The sequence below is a fragment of the Ornithorhynchus anatinus genome, chromosome 3, assembly GCF_004115215.2.
Source record: "Ornithorhynchus anatinus isolate Pmale09 chromosome 3, mOrnAna1.pri.v4, whole genome shotgun sequence".
NCBI lineage: Eukaryota > Metazoa > Chordata > Mammalia > Monotremata > Ornithorhynchidae > Ornithorhynchus > Ornithorhynchus anatinus.
The window spans coordinates 120,699,253-120,724,206 of NC_041730.1; the positions used below are offsets into that span (position 1 = coordinate 120,699,253).

The 24,954-nt window shown below is 43.0% G+C and overlaps 1 protein-coding gene across 5 annotated transcripts in view; it reads left to right on the forward strand.

The window, feature by feature from the left end:
* USP54 (ubiquitin specific peptidase 54) overlaps positions 1-24,954 on the forward strand; it is a 128,620-nt gene that overhangs the window by 32,733 nt on the left and 70,933 nt on the right. For 4 of the 5 annotated variants that reach the window (XM_029060220.2, XM_029060219.2, XM_039911569.1 and 1 more), the window contains exons 3-4: positions 20,330-21,173; positions 24,373-24,465. In XM_029060220.2, coding sequence (XP_028916053.1) covers positions 21,027-21,173; positions 24,373-24,465 — 240 coding nt within the window. In that variant the 5' untranslated portion in view covers positions 20,330-21,026. Of the gene's footprint in view, positions 1-9,114; positions 9,170-20,329; positions 21,174-24,372; positions 24,466-24,954 lie in introns of those variants that run through there. The other variant, XM_039911568.1, reaches the window with a different exon arrangement.

Consider the following 24,954-nt stretch of genomic DNA (forward strand, 5'->3'; position numbering starts at 1 on the left):
GGGAGAGTGAGAATTACGTAGCGAGTACAGAAAGTGATTGGTAAGCATTAAGTAAAGAAGAGTAATTTACAGACGACCTCCTAAAAAAAAAACACCCTGTGACCTTCACAGGTCTCAAATAATGTCAAAAGGTATTCCCTAAGCGATTTACTTAATCACTGTGCACACCCTGACCTATAGACAGCACCACTGTACTTCCCATCTCACAAGCCCGTAACCTCGGCATTACCTCAACTCATCTTTAATTCAGCCCATATACTGAATTGTCACCAGATACTGTCGGCTGTACCTTCTCAACATCTCTAAAATTTGCCCTTTCCACTCCATCCAAACGGCTACAAGCATCAGCCTCCTCGCTGGCCTCCCTTACTCCTGTCTTTTCCCTCTCCAGTTGACACTTCACCTTGCTGCCTGAATTATTTTCCTGAAAAAACACTCAGTCCATGTCTCCCCACTCCTTAGAAATCTCCAGTGGCTGTCCCTCCACCTCGACAAAAAACGGAAACTCCTTACCACCAGCTTTAAGGCACTCAATCAACTCTCTCCCTCCTACCTTACCTCGTTGATCTACTATGACCCAGTCTAAACACTTTGTTCCTCTAATGCCAACCCACACTCGGGACCTTGATCTCATCTATCCTGCCAATGACACTTTGCCCGTGTCCTCCTTGGACACGGAACTCCCTCCCCCTTCGAATCCAACAGTCCCTCATTCTCTCTACATTCAAAACCCTAATAAAACCACATCTCCAAGAGGCTTTCCCTGATTAAATCCTCATTTTCCCTCTCCTCTCTCCTCTTTGGACTTAGCTGAGTACCCCTTAAGCACTTTGATACTCATCCCTTATCCCTACAGCTCTTATGTGCATATCCTTCTACTCTTCTGTTTCCCTATCTATATTTTAATATGTGCCCCTCTTTAGTCAGCAAGCTCCTTATGGTCAGGGATCATGTCTACTAACTCAATTGTACTTTTCCTAGCTCTTATTACCGTGCTCTGCACTCACAAAGCGCTCAGAAAATACCACTGATTGATCAATAATGAATGGTGTTCATTAAGCATATTCTCTGTGCCAAGCACTGGGATAGATACTAGGTAAAAAGATCAGCGAGTCCTGTCCCAAACAGGGCTTAGGGGGAGGGAGAACAGGTATTTAACCTCCATTTAACAGATGAGGAAACTGAGGCCCAGAAGAGTTGTGACTTGCCCAACCTCACAAAGCACACAAGTGGCAGAGAACTCAGGCCTTTTGAATCCCAGTCTTTTTCTCTTTGCCCAAGGCCATGCTGTTTCTCCAGCTTCTCTTATGTGATAATTATGAGTGGGAATAATTTTTATGCCTAGAGTAAATATTTGGGAATGGAAAACTTGTAAATCTGACATTGTTCTTTTTGAGTCAAACAGATTTTTTGTAGAAAAGATTTCTTGTTTTCTGGTTCCCTGCATCTATTTTTAGTTCTTTCAATCAGTGTGAGCTGTAATTTTTCTTACTCCTAAGTAGCTATTATGGCTGACCCATATGCCTCTACCTTACAGAGGTATGGAAGGGAAAAGACTTTTTATTTTAAAATTTTGCAAGTGTATAATGCCAAAGAATTTCCACTAAGCTTCTTGACGGCAGCAATTGGGTCTACCTACTCTACTGTCCACTCCCAAGTGCTTAGTATAGTGCTTTGCATCTACTAGGCACTCAAATATATTGATTGTCCCAAATTTTCCTTTGTAAAAGTGGTTTGAGTACTTAGGAGGAAATTCTCTGTATATGATTATCATTATTTCCAGGACTCAAGTGTTGTCCGAATTGACCACCCAAAGACATTTACTCCTTCAGATTATTTTTGGCCCTGCCAGGCAGAATATGAATTTTGTTTGCCACCTCTTCACTAATATTTTTGGCTTCTGCTGATGTTTTTGCTAATTAGGGCTAATATTAAAGGGACAGTTCATTGTTTACCTTGAGTAGAAAAATGTGTTTCCCTCTTCCCTTCTTCCCTGCACTCTTCTAGGTCTTTGTGTCTTCATCTTTTTGGAGCAAGTCCATTTCTCAACTTTGCAGAACTAAATCAGGAAAGCAGAATTCTGAGAGGAGTGAAAGGATGGTGGCAAGGGAGAGGGAAGAGTTATGGGGGAGTGTTATATCAAAGGGATAAAGTTGGACAGCTGTGTGTGCATAGGGGAGGCGGCTCTGACAGGTGGAACCTCCCTCCCAAAGTTATTGCTGCTTTCATCTTTGGACTTGGAGAAGTTACCGTAAAAGTTTAGAAATGCCTGTTTTTGTTAGTTCAGGGTTAGTTGCTTGATCTTTGATTTTTGGATGTGTTTCTACACTTGGGATTAGATTCACTAGAATGTATTTCTGTTAAGTATGGATGGATAAATGGTGTGAGAGAAATCATATGGTCAGTGTTAAACTCATTTATAATGTTGGTATTTGTTAAGCGCTTACTATGTGCAGAGCACTGTTCTAAGCGCTGGGGTAGACACAGGGGAATCGGATTGTCCCACGTGGGGCTCAAAGTCTTCATCCCCATTTGACAGGTGAGGGAACTGAGGCCCAGAGAAGTGAAAGTGACTCACCCACAGTCACACAGCTGACAAGTGGCAGAGTGGGATTCGAACTCATGAGCCCTGACTCCAAAGCCCATGCTCTTTTCACTGTGCCGCGCTGCTTTATTTTCACGTTCTGTTATATTTCTTGTGGGTCAGGGTGATTTGCCTCATTAGTTTGGTTAGAATCATTCGATGGTATTTACTTTTTGAGTAAATGTGTGCAGAGCTCGGTATTAAGTATTTAGAAGCAGCATGGCAGAGTGGATTGAGCATGGGCCTGGGAGTCAGAAGAATGTGACTTCTAATCTCATCTCAAACACTTTTCTGCTGTGTGACCTTGGGCAAGTCACTTCACTTCTCTGTGCCTCATTTACCTCATCTGTAAAATGGGGATTGCCCCACATGGGACAGGGACTGTGTCCAACCCGATTTGCTTGTATCTACCCTAGCGCTTAATACAGTGCCTGACACATAGTAATCACTTAACAAGTACCATTATTATTATTATTGTAACTTAACATCTATGCCTCAGTTTCCTCATCTGTAAAATGGGGGTTAAGACTGTGAGTTCCGTGTAGGATATGAACTGTGTCCAACCTGATTACTTTGTATCTACCCCAGTGCTTAGAAGAGTCATGGCACTAAGTAAGCAGTTAACAAATACCATTTAAAAAAATAAAGCACTTGGGAAAGTACAGTACAATAGAGTAGGTAGACATGTTCCCAACCCAGAAGGAACCTACAATCTAGAGGGGTAGACAGATATTAAAAGCAATTACGGATACATACATAATTGGGGAAGGTGACATAAAAGGGGTCAGATCTAAGTGTATAGGTGACACAGAAGGGAGAAGGGAGTTTGGGAATAGAGGGTTTAGCCTGGGAAGACCTTGGAGGAGTGTGACTTTAATAAGCCTTTGCAGGTGGTCTGGCATGAGTGTGGTGATCTGGCATATATGGAAGGGGAGGGAGTTTCCGATCAGAGAGAGGATCTGGGTGAGGGGTCGGTGGTGGGATAGACGTGATCGAGGTACAGTGAGTAAAGTTGCCTGTGGAGGAGCAAAGCGTGCGGGCTGGGGTGTAGTGGGAAATCAGTGAGGGAAGAAAGGAAGGGGTGGGCTGATTAAGTGCTTTAAAGCCAGTGGCAAGCAGTTTCCGTTTGATATGGGAGATGGATAGGCAACCACTGAAGGTGCTTGAGAAGTGGGGAGACATGAACTGAAAATCTCTTTTTACAAAAATGATCTGGACAGTTGGGTCACGTATGGACTGGAGTGGGAAGAGGCAGGAGGCAGGGAGGTCAGTGAAGAGACTGATGCAGGATAGGATAAGTGATTGGATCAGAGAGCTCTTAGAGGCTCTGCCTCTTGTCAGCTGTGTGACTGTGGGCAAGTCACTTCACTTCTCTGTGCCTCAGTTTCTTCATCTGTAAAATGGGGATGAAGACTGTGAGCCTCACATGAGACAACCTCATTCCCCTGTATCTACCCCAGCGCTTAGAACAGTGCTCCGCCCGTAGTAAGCGCTTAACAAATACCAACATTATTATTCTCCTCTAATTTCTGTTGTATGTTCGCAATGGGCTGTCATGCTGGTGATATTGACAACAATCTTGTTGCTCCTTACTTTCATTTTTCAATTGAGGATGGCAAATAAGGAGAATCATTGTCAAAGGAGGAAGCAATTTATCATCTGCTTGCTTCCTTTCCTTACGTGAGCAAACTTAATGATGACTTTATGAATTTTTTGGGTGTCTATTCAGCATTATTTTGGCAAAATGAGGGATCTTTTCCTCCCCAAAATCTCCATTGTCTTAGTTTTCTCAGCACTTTTGCACTCTCAACTTCCTGTTGCAGTTTTGTACGTGTCAATTTATATGATCTGCTATTTGAGCATTGAGAACATTCATTCATTCAATAGTATTTATTGAGCGCTTACTAGGTGCAGAGCACTGTACTAAGCGCTTGGAATGAACAAATCGGCAACAGATAGAGACAGTCCCTGCCGTTTGACGGGCTTACAGTCTAATTGGGGGAGAACACAGGGACTAGGTTGGCTGTGGCTTCCTTGACTAAGCCCTATTCTTTTCCCACTGGCTTCTGCATCACCCTGACTTGCTCTCTTAATTTTTCTTCCCCCCTCCCTAGCCCCACAGCACTTGTTTCTGTATCTGTAATGTATTTATAGTAATGTCTGTCTCCCCCTCTAGATTATAAGCTCACTGTGGGCAGGGAATAGGTCTTTTCTTTGTTACTTTGTACTCTCCCAAGTGCTTTGTACAGTTCTCTGCACAGTCTGTACAGTTCTTAACGTTCAGTAAATATGGTTGACTATTGTTGACTGTTGATCTCTGAAAACTCCAGCTGCTTGGAGAGGAACTTGAAGTTCTCCCTGTAGCCATAATGCGAAGCAGCATGGCTCAGTGGAAAGAGCCCGGGCTTGGGAGTCAGATGTCATGAGTTCGAATGCCGGCTCTGCCACTTGTCAGCTGTGTGACTCTGGGCAAGTCACTTCACTTCTCTGAGCCTCAGTTCCCTCATCTGTAAAATGGGGATTAAGACTGTGAGCCTCATATGGGACAGCCTGATGACCCTGTGTCTACCCCAGCGCTTAGAACAGTGCTCTGCACATAGCAAGCGCTTAACAAATACCAACATTATTATTATTATTGTACTCATTGTTGTCCTTGCTTTTTTTTTAATGTAATTTTTAGCACTTCACCTCTCCACATGTGTCCGTTGCCAACCCTTTCCCCTAGTCCTTATTCTTAGATTATGAGCTATTTGGATGGCAGTGATCCCGTATGATTTTCATCTCATCTGGAAATTCCGTTGCTATGACTATGGCTGATACTGCTTCCACTGTTAATGGCTACCCTCAGTGCTAAGCCAGCACTGGGAGCTGTGGGTACCAGACTAAATCCTGGATGTTCATCTCATAAACATCTTTACTCTGGGCTGCTGAAAGGGAGAATAGCCTCTCTTTTGCTTTAGTCTGGGCTTTTTTCCTTATCTGGTTTTTGTTTCAAGCTCTGGTTGCATTTCCAGCCTGTGCATGGCTCCGAATTTGGATTGATGCAAGTTTTTATTAGTACATCAGTGGGCCGTCTGGGCCAGACCACTGAAATTTGGTCAGAAAAGTACGGTAATAATGTCTTTTATTTGTAGAGCACTTATGGTACTAAAGCACTTTCACATTGTTTATCTCATTCTATCCTCACAATATCACTGGGAGGTAAGGAGAGGTAGGTATTTTTATCTCTCTGTTGCTGCCAGTTTAGGGAATGAATATTCTTTGTTTATCAAAGATGTTGTTTTCTTAGGTAGGTGGTTCTCCTGAGCCTCTTTGTTTTGGCAGTGACTCTTGTGATTGTAAAGGAGGTAGCAATATTAAGTGATTTCTGACCTTTTCCCTCAGTGTTATCTTCAAAATGCTCCCTTTTTCTTGAATCAATGTGTACATTAGCTATTCTCCATAAAGGCTAAGCAGCTTATTTTCTCACGTGGGGTGCTTTGCAGTCACCAAATTACATAATCTCCAGGGTCTACTGTAAGATCAATCAGTCTGTCATATTTATTGAGTACTTACTGTGTGCAAAGTGCTGTATGTAGGGCTTGGGAAAGTACAATATGACAGAGTTAGTAGACACATACTCTGCCCCCAACCTGCTGACAGTCTAGAGGGGAAGACAGACATTAAGAGAAATATGTATAGCTATATACATAAGTGCTGTGGGGCTGAGGGAGGAATTTAACTGAAAAATAGAATGGTATGGTGCTCGTGTTTCAGCACCTTGATTACAGTCTCTCTCATTCCTTCTTTCCTTATATATTTAAGCCCTGAATGTCCAAAAAGCACAACCCCACGTGAGCATGACTACCGAGTGAATTTAGATGTGATCTTGGGTTTTGTTGCTCATGAACTCAGAGTTATCACCCTCATACAAAGAAAATGGGTGGGTGTATTAGATTTCATTGTTTTTTAGGGGACTTTAAAATTGTGCAAGTTAGGCATAGTCCTTATTTGCTTGACTTTAAGATTTATTTTCATATATTTTTGGGAGATACTTTTTTTAAAAAATGGTATTTTTCTTCCCTTCCAAACCCTGTCCTCTCCCTAACTTTCCCGTCACTGTGGACTGCACTACCATCCTTCCTGTCTCACAAGCCCGCGAACTTGATGTCATCCTTGACTCCACTCTCTCATTCAGCCCACATATCCAATCTATCACCAAAGCCTGCCGTACTCACCTTCACAACATCACCAAGATCCTCCCTTTCTTCTCCATCCAAACAGCTACCTCGTTAGTACAATCACTCATCCTATCCCAACTGGATTACTGTCAGCATCCTTTCTGACCTACCAACCTCCTGTCTCTCCCCACTTCAGTCTTTACTTCACTCTGCTGTCCGGATTATCTTTCTACAGAAACGTTCTGGGCATGTCACCCCCCTCCTCAAAAATCTCCAGTGGTTGTCTATCAACCTATGTATCAAGCAAAAACTCCTCACTCTTGGCTTCAAAGCTCTCCATCACCTTGCCCCCTCCTACCTCACCTCCCTTCTCTCCTTCTACATCCCAGGCCACACACTTCTCTCCTCTGATGCTAACCTTTTCACTGTGCCTCATTCTCGCCTGTCCCGCCATTGACCCCGGCCACTTCCTACCTCTGTCCTGGAACACCCTCCCTCCGCAAATCCACCAAACAATCACACTTGCCCCCTTCAAAGCCCTACTGAAGGCTCACGTCTTCCAAGAGACCTTCCCAGCTAAGCCCCCCTTTTCCTCAGCTCCCCTTACCCTTTGCATCGCCTTGACTCACTCCTTTTGCTCTACCTTCCTCCCTGCCCCACAGCACTTTTGTATATATGTACTTATCTATAATTCCATTTATTTATATTAATGCCTGTTTGCTTGTTTTTATGAGTATATATCTTTAACTCTATTTTGATGCTATTGATGCCCATTTACTTGTTTTGATGTCTGTCTCCCCCCTTCTAGACTGTAAGCCCGTTGTGGGCAGGGATTGCCTCTCTTTATTGCTGAATTGTACTTTCCAAGTGCTTAGTACAGTGCTGTGTACATAGTAAGCGCTCAGTAAATACGACTGACTGAATGAATGAATATTTAAGTGCTTACTTTGTGCCAGGCACTGTATTAAGCTCTGGGGTAGATACAAGGTTATCAGGTTGGACACAGTCTATGTCCCTCACAAGACTCACAGGCTTAATCTCATTTTACAGATGAGGTAACTGAGGCACAGGGAAGTTGAGTGACTAGTTCTGGTTAGGTCCTTATTCTGAGTTTTGTGCTTTCACTCTTTTTATTTTTCTGAACCAATTCTTTTGCATTTTACTTTCCCATGTCCTTAATACAATGCTATGCACGTAATAAATGTCCAGTAAATGCCACTGATTGAAGAAGAATCTTGAAATTCAGCATCCAGTAACCTAGGTTTGTTTACATTGTTTTAGCTCTATGTGACAGTACAGCCGCCTGTTAGGGTGATTTGGTTCTAGAATTTATGTCCGATGTTTGCTTCTAGAGGAGGGATGAGTAAAATCCATCCTGCCAAGTGATTCACTCTGGACTGCAGGTTGGATCTAGGCCAACAATTGGCTCCAAGCTTCTGAGCCTGTCACGGATGCTTTCAGCATCCCTCACCCCCAGCCATTCACCCCAAAATTGGTGGACAGAGTAGGAACATGGTGTCGCTATGGCCGACTTGAAGTTGGTTAGTGCCACCGTGGACAAAAGGTGCAGCCATTTCACCTCTCAAACCATCTGCCTCCTATGGTGTGGCTCAGTGGAAAGAGCACGGACTTGGGAGTCAGAGGTCATGGGTTCGAGTCCCTGCTCTGCCACTTGTCAGCTGTGTGACTGTGGACAAGTCACTTAATATCTCTGTGCCTCAGTTACCTCATCTGTAAAATGGGGATTGAGACTGTGAGCCTCATGTGGGACAACCTGATTGCCCTGTATCTATCCCGGCGCTTAGAACAGTGCTCTGCACATAGTAAACACTTAACAATTACCAACATTATTATTATTATGATCACTCCTGTGATAACTGGAAAGATTTAGGTGCAGGGTGCTTTTAATTGGAAAATTCCATCAGTGGTAAGCTTGTACAAATAATAGTACAGTCCTTTCCCAGAGCAGAGTGGCCAGCTGATACTCCTCCTCCTCAGTCTCACAGGCTCCCCGTCCCCTAATGGGATAGTTAGCGAAGCTCTGGTTTGGGTCCTTGACTTTTATCATATTACCCTCATTCCTTTGGGAAGTTTACCCACTGACAAGGCTCTACATTTGTGAATGACTCCAAAGCCTACCTCTCCAGGCTCATTCTAAGAATCAGAATTGTCCACCGCCAATGGAGAAAAGAGTGTGTGTGTGTGTGTGTGTGTGTGTGTGTGTAATAACGTCACATTCAGTTTTGCACACCCACAATGAGCACACAAAAGGGACCTACCAACACACATTAAAAAAGAATATAATATAGATCATTTCAGTGGTGGTATTAATTGTATTACCCCTTTATTTCAGATTCAGGAAGAAAATGGACAGTAAAATTAATGTCCTGTACTGAGGGAACTGAAAGAATCTGCCGCTACAGTGGTATGGGTTGTTATTATTACTACTGTTGTTATTATTATCATTGGAAAGAGCCTGGGCTTGGGAGTCAGAGGTCATGAGTTCGAACCCCGGCTCTGCCACTTGTCAGCTGTGTGACTGTGGGCAAGTCACTTCACTTCTCTGTGCCTCCGTTCCCTCATCTGTAAAATGGGGATTATGTCTGTGAGCCTCATGTGGGACAGCCTGATGACCCTGTATCTACCCCAGCACTTAGAACAGTGCTCTGCATGTAGTAAGTGCTTAACAAATGCCAACATTATTATTTATATGATCACACCACTATTATTATTATTATTATTAACAGCAATAATGGTATTTGTTAAGTACTTACTATTGCCAAGCACTGTGCTAAGATCTGGGGTAAAGGCAAGATAATCAGGTCGAACACATCCCCTGTCCCACGTGGGGCTCACAGTGAAAGGGGAGGGAGTGTTGTTTTCTTTTCACTTTGAAGCTTACCCCAGCTCTCTTGGCAAATGTAGTCATTATTAAGGCACTTAAGCCTCTTATGCACATGTGTTCAAGTGTGTTTGGAGCCCTGTTTTATCTCTCAATTTCGACATTGCTTTCTTTGGTTCAGCCCTGTGAATTATGTGGTGAAAATGGCAATAGTTTGGCGCTGGCTTGCTGAGATGGAAAATAGAGGTCTGATCATGGAAGTTGGAGCAGATCCCAAAATGCTGTCTTTTGGTCATTGTTTAGAAAGCAGAAGTCTTGTTTTGCTTGAACATAGGGTCATTCACCACTGCTTCTCTTTTCCTTTCTGTTGCTCTTTGTGGCAGTTATCCCTTCCTTGTCATTGTACAAGCTCCGGGAATATCCAGACTCCGTTCCAGTCATGTGTTTGATTTATGCACTGGTACCACTCAGTACTACTCGGCTAGTGTCCTAGCGGAAGCTCCCGACAAAGCTGTTGACATTCTCCTCCCCTCCAAACTGAATCCCACCACTAAACTTTGTACTTGTTGCAGTTGAGATTTTGTTTTTTGAGTGTGACTAGTTACATTTAACAGTTGCAAATGTTGCTGTTGCTGGTCACCTCTGGCTTTGGAAAAGTTCATTTGTTTAAGATGCTAAAGATGGAGGGGAAGTCACCCCAGTTGTCTGTTGTGCGACCTTGGGCAAGTCACTTCTCTGGGCCTCAGTTCCCTCATCTGTAAAATGGGTACTGAGACTGTGAGCCCCACGTGGGACAAGGATTGTGTCCAACCTGATTTGCTTCTATCCACCCTGGTACTTAATACAGAACCGGGACATAGTAAGCACTTAATAAATACCACAGTCATTACTCTCTCTCTCATAAGCCTTTGTTAGGGGAAAGTGCATTCCTGCTGGCAGTGATTCCCACATTATTGTCATGTGACCCATCCATTCATTCATTCAGTCATATTTATTGAGCGCTTACTGTGTGCAGAGCACTCTGGTAGCGCTTTGGAAAGTATAGTACAACACTAAACAGTGACATTCCCTTGCCCACAAAATCCTCGCCACCCAGGCTAGTTGTTGGCAATAGGGAGTAATAATAATAATAATAATAATAATTGTGGTATTTGTTTTAGAGCTTACTATGTGCCAAGCACTGTACTAAGGTTCCACCATTTGTCTGCTGTGTGACCTTGGGCAAGCCATTTAAGTTCTGTGCCTCAGTGACCTCATCTGCAAAATGGGGATTAAGACCATGAGCCACACGTGGGCCAACCTGATTACGTTGTATCTACTCCAGCGCTTAGAACAGTGCTGGCATATAGTAAGCGCTTAACAACTACAAATACCATAATTATTATACAAGCAAATCGGATTGAACACAGTGTATTGAGGAGAACTCCCTCTCTCTAGTGGTACTAAGTGGTGCTTTCTCTGCTTGTTGGGGACCAGAAATCTCATGCTCTGGAGGGTCTGGTCAGTATCTGGGGAAAGGAAGTAGAGGGGCCCAATGGGAAGGGGCTCCCTCTTCTTACTAGTGACGGTCAGTATTTGGCAGCTCTTTGTGCCCAGTTAGGCTGGACTATAAAATAGTGGGACCAGGCCAGAGCAAGCTCATAGGACCTCCATTTCAGACCTACTCGGGCAAGAATAGATAGTGAGTTTTGGCAAGTACGGTGTCTTTGGCACCACCATACCCAAATCCTGCTTCATCTGACCTGCCCAATGGAAAAGAGGCTGCCTATCCTCCGTGCTCCCTGGAAGTGGAGATTATGGGACTGTGGATGACCTCTTGGAGCACTGAGGAATCTGGCGACGGTGCCTTCTGCCGTTATTGTACTGTCGTGCCTACTATTTTTATTGCTGCCCTGCTTTTCTTATGTTGCTTTGTTGTTTTTATTGCTTTGTTACAATGTTTCTTTGTGTATTCAGTGCCTGCCTCTCTTAGCCTATTCTTGTGGGCACTCTATGGGGCAGGAACCATTTCTGAACTTATCACCTCATCACTTTACCTACGCACAGTGCTTTTCCTTCCCTGGTCCATTACACACACTATGCACGTGACTGACTGAATGAATAAATAAATGAAGTTACTGTTTCAGGTCTCCCCAACACCACAGGGACTGTAATGTATGTGCCTCCCCCAACCCGGCAGTGAAGCTTGGGCCACCAGAGCCACAGGGCGAAGAAACCTTGTGTTCTAGAAGCCGCAAAAGGTGTCTGAGTGGTAGGGCAAGGGATCCTCTTTCTCTTCCCCTCTCAGAATCTTTGTCCTGTATTGTCACCTGAGCCCGAGAGCTTGCAAAATAAGCACTGCTGTTCCTTCAGACTGCTAGGAATTGTAATCCCATGGAGTACTCTCAGATTTAGCACACGTATGATGCCTCTAGGCCATCTGCCTGCCCAAGTTTGAAAATTATCAATCTATGGTCTCACTTATTGAAGTCTTATTTCCCAGGAGAACCTGTGACTAAGATGAATTTTATCTCCTCCCTTTCTGAACCTGTAAGAAGTTTGCTGATTATTGGCATTACAGAAGAGAAGGAAAGTTGGCTTTTCCCTCTGTGGTCAGTATAGTATTAGCTTTTCCCCCGGAGTCCTTCCTGAAGCATGAAGTGGCTAAGACGGTTACACCTATTAAAAAAATTATTATTATAGTAATTTTTGATATTCATCCCACCCATAACCTCATAGCACTTACATATGCATCATAATTTATTTTAATGTCTGCCTTCCCCTCTAGATTGTATGTTGTTGTGAGAAGGGAACTTTTCTACCACTCTGTTGTATTTCACTCTTCCAAGCTCTTAGTACACTTCTCTGCACACAGTAAACTCTCAGTAAATATCATTGATTGATAGACTGAAAAATTACAGTTAGAGGAAGGGCTACATACCAAGAACTTGGGAATGCACAACAGAAGCACTCATTAAATACGAATGAATGAAATACGATTGAATGAATATGCTCCCTGACCACAGGAGTGCATACACTCTACTGTGGGAGAAACAGGCATTAAGACATTTACCAGTAGAATGATCAGAAGTAATAAGTGCACATTTGAATAAATGCATGTACGTAAATGCTGAGGATGGGAATAAATAGGTACAAAAATACTAATTTTTTTTAAAAAATATTAGTATTAAGTGTTTACTATGTGCCAAGCACTGTTCTAAGTGCTGGGGCAGATACAAGATAGTTGGGTTGGACGCAGTCCCTGTCTCACACAGGACTCACAGTGTTAATCCCCATTGTTCAGATGAGGGAACTGAGGCCCAGAGAAGTTAAGTAACTTGCCCAAGGTCACCCAGCAGACAAGTGGCAGAGTCGGGAGTAGAACCCAGTTCTTTCAGGCTCCCAGGCCTGTGCTTTATCCACTAGGCCTCACTGCTTCTCTGGAACTAGAGCTGGCTGGTTAATGGATACCCTTAGGATATTGGGAATTAATTGGGGAAGGCTTGTTGAAGGAAGTGAGATTTCAGGAGGGTTTAGAACATGGAAAGAGCTGTGGTCTGTCGGAATTTACTGTGGGAAGCCAGAGAGGACCGGTATGGGAATGGAGAGCTTTATTTCAAACTCATGTAAGTAACAAGTCCTGATGATAAAGGAGGAGAACCAATTTTGCTTTTCATTCCCTTTCCCCTCTCTTTTCAGATACAAAACTAACTTGAGCCACATAGTTCCTGTGATGGGAAAACAAAGTAGTTTTTATGCCTCTGATCACCAATCTACATGAAATTCTTCCTGTTGTCTGTGAGAGTTGGAACTACCAAAGTCCCATGCTCAGGAAACCATACAGAGTTAAGAAACTCTGTTTGATGGGGAGTTGTTTATGATAACCAGTCCATAAATCAACAAAAGACCATTGTGGTTATGAACTGTTATCTTGTATTTTCAAACTTAAATCAAAAGCAAATATTGTGTGAGCTTTAATCAGGAATGTTGTATCACTTAGAGGGAGACCACTGAAGGAATCTCAAGCCCCATAAACTTTAAGAAAAAAGTAAGAAAAATGCAGACCTTTATCACAAATGCTGCTCAGGATTTTGACCTTTTCATCATTATGTTTGGCAGGCTATTTGGCCTCCTTCCTCATTTCCCATTCCTTTAATCCGAAAAATTATCCCCTCTAGGCCCAGGCTCTCTCTCTGTATATAAAGGCAAGTTTATATAAACTTACATATAAACTGTGTATCTAAAGGCAAGAAGCAATATGGAGTAGTGGATAGAGCACGTGTCTGGGAGTCAGAAGGACCTGGGTTTTGGCAATGCCATTTGTCAGCTGTATGACCTTGGGCAAGTCACTTAACTTCTGTGCCTCAGTTACCTCATCTGTAAAATGGGGACTGAGATTGTAAGCCCCATGTGGGACATGGATTGGGTCCAACCTGATTATCTTGTATTTATCCAGCGTTTAGTACAGTGCCTGGCACATAGCACTTAACAAAAAAAATTACTATCATTAAAATGAGGATTAAGACTGTGAGCCTCACATGGAACAGGGACTGTGTCCAACTTTATTAGCTTGTATCTACACCAGTGCTTAGAACAGTGCCTGGAGTGTGGTAAATGCTTAAATGCCAAAAAAAAGAAAAAGAAAAGTTTTATAATTTAGGTTACTTCCAGTCCAAAAAAATTATGCAAATCATTGAGGCACCGTGGCCTAGTGGATAAAGCGTGGGCCAGACCTGAGTTCTAATCCTGGTTCTGACACTTCCCAGCTCTGAGACCTTGGGCAAGAAGCCACTTAACTTCTCTTTGCCTTGGCTTCCTCAACTGCAAAATGGAAATTCATTACCTGTTCCCCCTCCTACTTAGATTGTGAGCCCCATGTGAGTCAGGGATTCTATTTAGCCTGATTAATTTATACCTACCCCAGCACTTAGGAGAGTGCTAAGCACATACTAAGCACTTAAACACAATTGAAAAAACAAGAGTTTAAGCAAAGACTGAATTTTATAAGCTCATTCTAAGACCCAAGTCCCCAGAAAGCCACTGTCTTCACTATTTCAAACCATCTCACAAATATTTTGTGGGTTCAAAATTGAGGGGTCATACTTGGCTGCTGCTGTACTGTCTTATTCACCTCCAGTAAGGAGGCCATATTGCTTTAAGGCCAAGATTGGTGTCTGTTTTATTTTCAAACAACTATAGAATTCATAATATTGGGCTAGTTTGTAATTTCATTCGATAAATGATAAATAATACACAATATCTTGGAATTTTTACTCTAGCTTCCTTTGCAGCAATGCCTGACCACTGGCTTTAACATTGTTGTATCCATGTGATTGCAGATTACCCAACAAATTTCAATAATGCCCAGTTTCATGTTAGCAAGGAAATGGGGTGCACAGCCCATCAACTGTGTTACTTAAGAAGGAGAAAAATAAACAGAAATTGGCATCCCACTTGTTTATGTCTGGCCCAGGAAAAATGTATTAAAAATGACATCACAGCATTGTATAAAGCCTTGGCCAAGTAAGTAACGTGGCTTAGTGGATAGAGCATGGGTCTGGGGTCAGAAGAACCTGGGTTCTACAGCTGGCTCCGCCACATGTCTGCAGTGTGACCTTGGGCTAGTCACTTCACTTCTCTGTGCCCAAGTTACCTCCTCTATAAAATGGGGATAAGAATGTGAGCCCCATGTGAGACAGGGACTGTGTCCATCCTGAGTAACTTGTGTACCCCAGTTCTGAGAACAGTGCTTGGCACATAGTAACAAGTGTCATAATTATGTATTATTTAAGTTAAAATGATCAGTAAAACTAGAAAAGGTTGGTGCTCGGGACTCCTTGATCTGATTGGTAGCTGTCCATCTTCTTCAAATGCCGTCGAGTCGATTCCGACCCATAACGACTCCAAGGACACACCTCCTTCAGAGCGTCCCATCTTCTGTCATAAAGTCATTCTGGTATGTGTATCCATAGAGTTATCTTGGCAGAGATATGGAAATGGTTTCCCATTGCCTTCTTCCACGCAGTAAAACCTTGAGTCTCTGCGGTTGTCTTTGATCAACGTTTTGAACGCTTATCATCCGCCTTTGACTCTTTCTCATGCTGCTGCCACCCAGCACAGGTGAATCGACTTTGTCCATAGGACATAGGACTCATTTTATGCAGGTAAATTATATCATACAGATGACTCTATTTGCCCTTTGGGGTATTATCTTTTTGAGCGCAGAGGGAGAGAGTGGGTAGGCAGATGGACACAGGTAAAGGACCCATTATATTTTTTTGCTAGGATACGGGGGCGAAGCAGAGCACGCACATCTCTCACCACCACTGCATTGAGAATTTGGGTAGTATGTCTTAGAATATCTTTCGTTAGGATGCAGCAAACTCTCATAAGGTTGAGCCAGCCGCGCGCCACCCCAGCACATAAGGATTTATATCCATCCTCAGGACTTGTGGACAGAAACAGTTTTTACATTCTATTATTCCAACTGCTCGATTTAAAACAGTTTTCCGTCTGTTAACCTCGTAGACTACAAGTCCCTTATGGGCAGAGAATGTCTCCTGGTGGTGTTGTACGTCTCTTGAGTACGGTGCATCGAACCCAGTGGGAGATGAATGAATAAATCAATCTTTGGTATCTGTTGAGCACTTTCTGTGCGCAAAGAGTAACAGTGGGTTTATTATGGCTGTTTCTGAGGCTGACTGGGGGTGGTACAGATCGGGAACTAGGAGTACAAATTACCGAGGAGGCTCCTTTTCGTCTCCCTTTGCTCCTTTTGTTAGCCGATACGATCGTTGTTTTTCATGACCAGCAGCTTTTAATTAATGCCTGTTGGGGACTCCGCACTAGCCCACAATAAGATTGCTCCTGAGGGATTGCTAATACCCTTTGGTTTAGTATCATCTGCTAACTTTGTGAATACAGACTCCTTTATATAAATTACAGTGATATCACCTGAAAGGCAACTGCTGACTTTTCTATGAGTATACATTCCTTGCTCTCTCGTACTGAAGGGAACAAAAAGAAGCAGGAGACAGAGTTGATTAAGAATCCTTAGATAGAATCATAATTTCTTTTCTCAGAAGTCTTTAGGAGATGGAAAATGTGAAGAGTCACTTGGGACTAATCTTTTTTTGGCTCTGAAACCAGAATTTCAGGCTATCGAGATTATAGCACTCTTTTCTTGACACTTCTCTGGGTTATTTGTTTCTGATTGTCTTGGCTTTGTTTCCTTTGGTTTTCCTCTTGCAGTTTCTGACACACCTAGGTTTGGTAGAAAGGACGCTTGTCCTATCCTGGCCTTTTCAACTAGGTAAAGTCTTGGAATCTTTTCCTGCCACTGAGCTCCTTTTCATCCTGATTGCTGTTTAGTCCAGAGATTGTTTCACAGGGCGGCATGACTTTAGAAAAATCCCCAAGTGGATACTGGAAACAGCACCCATCTGCCTGAAAACAAAGGAGAGGGTTGTTGCTAGAAATTCCTGTGCTTTTAGTTCTTCAGGAATGCTGCTTGGCTGGTCCGGTGTTGTTCAGCGGACTTGAAAAGGGGCGTGTATTTGGGTGTGTTCTTAGAGTTGGGGGCTTGTGGGCTCTGCGAGTAACCTCGGCTAATTGTAATTTTGGTTTCGTCTCTCTTGTTATTCTGGGGTATCTAGTGTGTAATTTAAGATAACATGTGTCTTAACCAAGGCTGCAGAACATTAATGTCATTGTCAGAGGGTAATGAAACTTCACCAGGGCCTAGCAGAAAAAGCACAGGACTTGCGAAAGCAGGCCAATCACTTAACCTCCCTGGGCCTCAGTTTCCTCATCTGTAAAATGGGGGTAAGATTCCTGCTCTCTTCTCCTCTTAGAGAGTGGGACAGGGAGTATTGGAAGTGATTATCTTGTATCTACTCCATTGCTTAGCACAGTGCTTTGCCGCATAGGGAGTACTGATTGTTGTACTGTTTGTTGTACTGTTGTTGTTGTTGTTGTTTACCAGATGTTCTTCCCTTTGACTCTATTTATTGCCATTGTTCTTGTCTGTCCGTCTCCCCCGATTAGACTGTAAGCCTGTCAAACGGCAGGGACTGTCTCTATCTGTTGCCGACTTGTTCATTCCAAGCGCTTAGTACAGTGCTCTGCACATAGTAAGCGCTCAATAAATACTATTGAATGAATGAATGAATGAATACTTTAAAAATACTATTAGCCTGGCATCGTGGTTAGAGCAAAGGCTGGGAGTCAGGAGACCTGGGTTCTGAGCCTAGGCTTTGCCACTTTCCTGCTGTGTGAGCTCGGGTAAGTCACTTAACTTCTGTACCTTGATTTCCTCTTCTGTAAAATGGGGATTTAATACTTGGTCTCCCTCCCGATTAGAGCGTGAGCTCCTCTTAGGACAGGGGCGGTGTCCCATCTTATTATCCTGTATCCACCCCAAGGTTTTCCTCAGTGCTTGGCACTTGGTAAGCGCTGAACAAATACCTTATTATTATAGAATTAGGTTATGGTGCTGTAGGAGTGGCTCTTGTGATCAGAAGGCTATTTGAAGAAATCTAAGGGCTCTCTCAAAGACTGAGAGATGAAAGGGACTTGGCAGAGCTATTGTTTATGGGGAAGGCCGCAAGACCTGTAGAGGGTGGAGAGGGAGAAGAACTAGAGAGAGAGAGTTAACCTAGAAAAACTTGGAAGGGAGAGACAGATGGGTCACTGAGAGACCTGGGTCAGGGGGCCAGGGCCTCTCCAGCCCCCTTGATACATCGCCCCAAAGCACTCTCTTTCTTTCTTTCTTAGGCCGACTTCCTCCCCAATCCTCCTGCCATTTCTTTGATTAGAGTGAGAAACTCTTGACATATGCAGGAGGTCCTGCCACTAACCAACATCCTTGCTGGGTTGTTTTGGTAGACCGTAGGAGCATAAAGCAGCATGTAACCATATAAGCTAGATCTGACCAGAAGGAACGGATAGTTGTCTCTTGTTGGGAAGATGTTTTTTTACCCTATGTGCAAGGCGGCCCATTTGAAGGAGGGTTCCCTTGCACTAGCAATGAAAATGTTGCGATCGCTTGCAAGGATTGAGTGCTTACTGTATGCAGAACATTTTGAAGCGCCTGCCGAACCTGGAACTCAGGGGGTGAAAAGGAAGTGCAGTATTCATAGGCCCACGCTAGTTGCTGAGCCAATTCCCCCGTCCTCCCCGGGTTTTAGCCTCAGAGTTTGGGCCCAGGAGAATATTCCCTGTGAAGTGGTCTGCGCATGGTATAGCACACGTGCGATGAATACAACTGAAGAAGGGCCCCTAGACTCTGGGAATCGCTGTGCTTTGTGCCCTTGACTATATTCATCCTTTCCCTTTGAAGAAGGGTCCCTTTCAAAACCCGAAGTATTGGGTGTATTGAAGGAGGTACAGATTTCGCAGTTTTCTAAAGGGCGTCTTTAGGGGTGGAGTCCGACTTTTCTTCTGCTACTTTGTTTTTTCCTTTCTCCACTTACTCTGAATTTGGCTTAATTTAGAATTCTCATTCTCTACCATGTCACTGGAATGAACTTCTTGAAGATTCTCCTTTAAATCATTTTCAGGGAATTGCTTTTTCCTAGCTGGTTCTTCTGGATTCGAGAAAGGAAAATGCCTTCGTTTACAGTTATAGGAAATGTAGACTTAATGCTTGAGAACTTGACTCCCACGGTTTGCTGTTTAAATCTGAGCCAGGTTCCTTAAGTGTTTTTAAGATTGGATAAGAGAAGCAGCGTGGCTTAGTGGAAAGAGCCCGGGCTTGGGAGTCAGAGGGTGTGGGTTTTAATCCCGGCTCCGCCGCTTGTCAGCTGTGTGACTTTGGGCAAGTCACTTAATTTCTCTGTGCCTCAGTTCCCTCATCTGTAAAGTGGGGATTAAAACTCTGAGCCCCATGTGGGACAACCTAATTACGTTGTCTCTCCCCTGGTGCTCAGAACAGTGCTTGGCACACAGTAAGCACTTAATAAATACCATCATTATTATTATAATACTGTTACCTGGTTGGGAGGAATGGAATTCTTAAAAGATGACTTGCTGTTTTGGATATAGTTTGAAATGCTTCCTGCCTCAATTCCTGTGAAGGAATTTGGGCACCTTTAGGTATGGGATTTTGAGTTATTTTTGTAGTGGCACCTTTAGATATGGTATCTTGTGTTATTTTTTGTAGATTTCAGATGCTCTTTTTTCAAGAATGAGGCCTAACATCTATGGGTTCAGGGATGAGGTATGGCAAATAGTCATCAAATTCTTTGGATAAGAAGGCGAGAGGGTATTTTGCTGAGACCCAAATCTGCTCTCAAACTCCACAACTGAGGAAATGCAAGCACATCCATGAGATGTTTCTCAGAGATGTAACATTTCTGTTAAGAACAAAATCCAGGCAGTAAACATGTTTGTATAATTATTCATAATTAATATAATCTTTTGAAAAATGATCACCAGATACTAAGTTAAAGATTGTGGATGATTGTTTCCAAGGAGATATTTTGAAGTTTGATCCTGGAAAGTTGTATTTTTTTTCAATTTACTTAGATTAATTTAATTCTCAAATTGAGTAAAGAGTCCTCAGAATACATGCTTGAGGTTCCCCCCCCCCGCCCCCCTTGGTATGATCCTTTCAGGTTTTTTTGGTTTGTTTGTTTCCCCAGGTTTCAGGTTTATAGTGGGAGGTGAGGCAATCACCACTGGTTTTGGCAGAACACTACAAAGCTAGCAGAGTCATTAAGTGACGCAAGCTTTTGATTATTTTTTTTCCCCTTCTCTCTGAAGTGCTCTGGCAAGGCTGGCCGTCCCAGTCCCCGAAGAAAAGAGAGGCAACAACTTCTGAAGATCCGTATGGGACGTTAGAAGAATTTATTGGCAAGGTTAAAAAAGAAAAAAACCCCGAAACACTCTACTTCCGGAGCTGTTGTGGAATCTTCTTTTGTCAATCTGTCAGAACTTGAGTTGCCACTCAGACTGCACATAATGGAACAGACCACCAACCAGCAGGAAAGGTTTTGTTTGATTCCTGTTCTTTCGCTGGTCTCTTCAACTTGTGGATTTTTTTCATCCTTCCATGGGGAGCATTTTAAAAGGCACTGAGGGAGAGGGAGGGAAGGACCCTTTTTTTGATCCTGGATGCTGCTGGATTTGAGGATTATAAAATCTTCACAAATCTTCTATGGGAGCTGCTGCCTGAACTGGGAAAGGAGGTAATATCAGAATATCACATTCAGAAGAATATGGCTCTCCTTTTCGTGCATTCCTTCTGTGTGGATATGAGATTCTTGCCAGCAATAGGAGCTGTAGAGTGAACATTTTGTCAGCTGAATATAGACGAATACATTTCGCTCCCTGGACACAGATCGGGCAGGTCTAAACTCTTCAACTCACATTCAAGAAAATTGGACTACTCTCAGCTGGAATAAAACATTTGAGCACTAAAAGACATTAAACAAACGGATATAAAGCTGATCTTGAAAAAATGTCTTGGAAGAGGAATTATTTTTCAGTGGGGCGAGGGAGTGTTCAAGGAATGTTCACCCCTCGCAGTATGACCTCCATAGCCCCCAGTAAAGGCCTGAGCAATGAGCCAGGACAGAACAGCTGTTTTCTGAACAGCGCCCTGCAGGTAAGGAGCCCTCTGATAGTGGATAAACCCAAATTTCATATTGCTGTTGTCACATTTCAGGCGATTCATTTCAATTTAAAGCTATTGAAGTTCTGATCGTCCCTTTGGTTGGCTTAATAAAAACAACATGGTCTTAAATCTATTTAATTGAAGTTTTACTGTATTACGATGTGTTCAGCCTCTGGTTCCACATTCTATTTTGTAAAACCAAGGTCAGCTATTTCTTGAATTGCCTTTCTCCGAAACAGGTGGAGAACAGGTTAGAGGAACTCGATCTGGTCATCCCGTGTGTAAGAGAACCTCTCTATTTACGGGAGCCTTTTAGCGTTTCTGCTACTAATCTCCCTCTGCACATGCTCAGTGTTCAAGCAGTCAACTTGGTGTTTTGCACAGTCCCTCCGAACATTCTCATCTGTATTGGCTCATTGACAGAATCGGGTTAGACATTCCTAAGAGTAGCAAGTCACTTAACTTCTCGGTGCTTCAGTTACCTCATCTGTAAAATGGGGATTAAGACTGTGAGCCTCACATGGGACAACCTGATTGCCCTGTATCTACCCCAGAGATACTCTACAGTACTCGGCACATAGTAAGCGCTTAACAAATACCAACATTATTAATATTATTAGGTAGTGAAGGTAACTTTTTTAGAGGTGATTATCCACAGCGGATTATCATTTTATGGTGCTCCTTGTCAGAAGGACCCAGAACTACAAAGTTTGAGCACTCTTAGGTTTGAGCAGCTGTAGAATTTCCTGGTTACACCCTCCTGGGGCTGTCCCAACGATTTCCCTTCCCCTTCTTAATTCCTTTCAGTTCTTCAGAATGAAAGGAAGTGAAGCCTGTTTTGCCTCCTCAGGAAGAGGGATATACCTAGTCTAAATGTTAACTTTACTGTACTCTTAAAAAAAAATTAAATGAGAAAGTAAAGTGTGGCCGTTGTTTTTTTTTTTTTTTGGTAGTGTTCAGAGAACTGAAGGATAGGAAATTAGTCAATCGATGAATGGTATTTATTGAGCACTTACTGTGCGCAGAGCACTGTACTACACACGTGGCTGAGTACAGCAGAGTTGTTAGGCATGCTTCCTTTCCACAGTGAGCATAAAGTCTAGAGGATGAGTTTACAGTCTAGAGGAAATGACATACAGAATAAGAGGAATGTTTCAAGAGCAAATCTACCAAATGTGTTATACTGTGATCTCCCATGCACTTAGTGCTGTCTTCTGCACACAGTAAGCACTCAATAAATACAGTTGATTGATTTCAAAGAATACATGTAAGAATAGCCCTAGGCTTGTAAAGATGATCTTTCTAAACGTGTACCTTTTTTGCTAACATCCCCAGTGCTTTTAAATGCATTTATAACTAGCCCCCCCACCAAAAAAAAGGAAAAAAGAAAAAAAAAACTGAGCTTCATGGCAAGGTGATGGAGATGCAGGCAGAGACAGATAGGCAGGTACAGGGAGTGAGACACTGCTCTTACTGTTCCCCTTTCCTTGCTGTGGAGTTGCTAATAATAATAATGGTATTTGTTAAGCGCTTACTATGTGCCAAGCACTGTTCTAAGCGCTGGGGTAGATACAAGGTAATCAGGTTGTCCCACGTGGGGCTAACAGGCTTCATCCCCATTTTACAGATGAGGGAACTGAAGCACAGAGAAGTTAAGTGGCTTGCCCAAGGTCACAGAGCAGACAAGTGGCAGAGCCTTTGTTGGCTTCATGGTTTTCTGATAGTTACTTTCTTTCTCAGAAGCTTTTGGTTTTCTTTTAATAACCATAAAATGTAAGTTTTCTTGTAAGGCCTCTACTCAGAGTAAAGCAACAGTTTGGCCACTTTCTGACAGTTATTTTTGTTACAGTCACCATGGTTGAAATTAGGACTAGTGGGGGCCTTGATGATGATAATAATAGTTGTGATATTTGTTAAGCACTTACTATGTGCCTAGTACTTAGTAAACACTGGGCTAGATACAAGATAATCAGGTCCGATGTGGGCCTCACAGTCTAATTGGGAGGGAGAACAGGTTTTGAATTTCCATTTTGCAGATGAGGGAACAGAGGCACAGAGAAATTAAGTGACTTACCAAGGGTCTTCCAGCTGATAAGTGACGGAGCTAGGATCGGAACTCAGGTTCTCTGACTCCCAGGCCCGTGCTCTTTCCTAGGCCGTGCTGCTTCCCTTATGAGGGTCTCTTCTCCTCCAGAACCTGAAGCTTGCCATGGGAATGAGGGCGTGCTTTACAGTTGGGTCATCAGTGCCCACTGAAGACATTCCTGTTCCCTGAGGACCTGGACATCTTTTCAGTAGGCACATGCATAAGAAACCTGTCCATGGGGCAGTTCTTATTACATGGTGCACCTAATTTAATGAAACTGACCGGCCCCCACTCTGCTGCTCTCTCCACCATCTTGTTAGCCACCCCACCTTTCTGTTTACTTTTTCTAGTTCAGTTTTCTTTCTAAATGAATTTTGAAACTTTGCTAGGTGACAGGACCTCCCACACCCAAGCACTGCAAAAACTGCCCAGTTCCCACCCAAGTCCTTGGTATTTGCCCCTGCTTAGGTCACTTCTACTTCTAAGTGGTTGGCTGCCAGTCTTAAGGAACAGGTAGGATGGCTAACTTCTTGAGTTCACAACTCTGAGCAGGATGGAGAGCCCTACACCTGAGGTGGTGAAAATTGGCTGGTCTTGGAGAGACAAGACCTAGCTAGGTTCTCAGTAATTCCACATTCTCCTTCCCTTTCCAGGGAAAAGAGATCAGCAAAGAGAAGGTAAGGAGGGAAAAGGAAAAGTCTTCTTACCTCCTCATCCTGTTCTTTGCTGCCCTCTTCCCCTGTTCCTTCTCTCATCTTCTCTTGCTGGGATCACGGTCCTGTTTGCAGTTGATTGGCGGTTCTCCCCCTTAGAGAAAGATAAAATAAACCTGGATTTTCTTTTTATGCCTTATCTTTTTCGTCTCCTGTCAGACAGCTTTCTGACAAGATGGATCCTTTATTTCTTGCCTGTTTTGACTCTCAAGTTGGGGGAAAAAAAACACCTCAGGTCAACTCTGTAGGGTTGAGTAGGTCAACTCTATTAATTTTGGGTATTTTCTATTAAAAAGGGCATCTTCTACTCCATTTTCTGAAGTGAGTTGATAAAAATGGGTGAATTTGTTTCTGTGCAGCCTGACCAAATTGTTTCCTGTTGGATTTTTAGGTTTTGTGGCACTTGGATATTTTTCGGCGCAGTTTTAGACAACTCACAACCCACAAGTGTATGGGAGATTCCTGCATATTTTGTGCTCTCAAGGTGAGTGCTTCGAGTTCTTCCTCCATCCTCTGATTCCCCAAGAAAACTTACCAAATGACAGATATCAAAATGGTGTGGTGACTAGTTTTAGTTAATCTGCATTCTGTTAGAAAATCTAACCAATCATATTGAATAGCGTAACATGCAAATTAGTAAAAGAACAATAAAATTGCTTAGCCTTTAACTCATCTAGAAAACTTTCCTTGTGTCAGGCTGGTAGTTAAAGCTTTTCGAACTTCGTTTGTATGACTTTTTGCCTAGAATCTTTCATACAAAATTTAACTACTGTTAATTTTTTTGTCCAAGTTGCTGTTCATTCAGTCATGTTTATTGAGCGCTTATTGTATGCAAAGCACTGTTCCAAATGCGTGGGAGAGTGCAATATAACAATAAATAGACATAGTCGCTGCCCAGAACAAGTTCACCGTCTGGGAGGGAGATAGATATTAACATACACACATAAATAAATAAATTACAGATACATAGGTA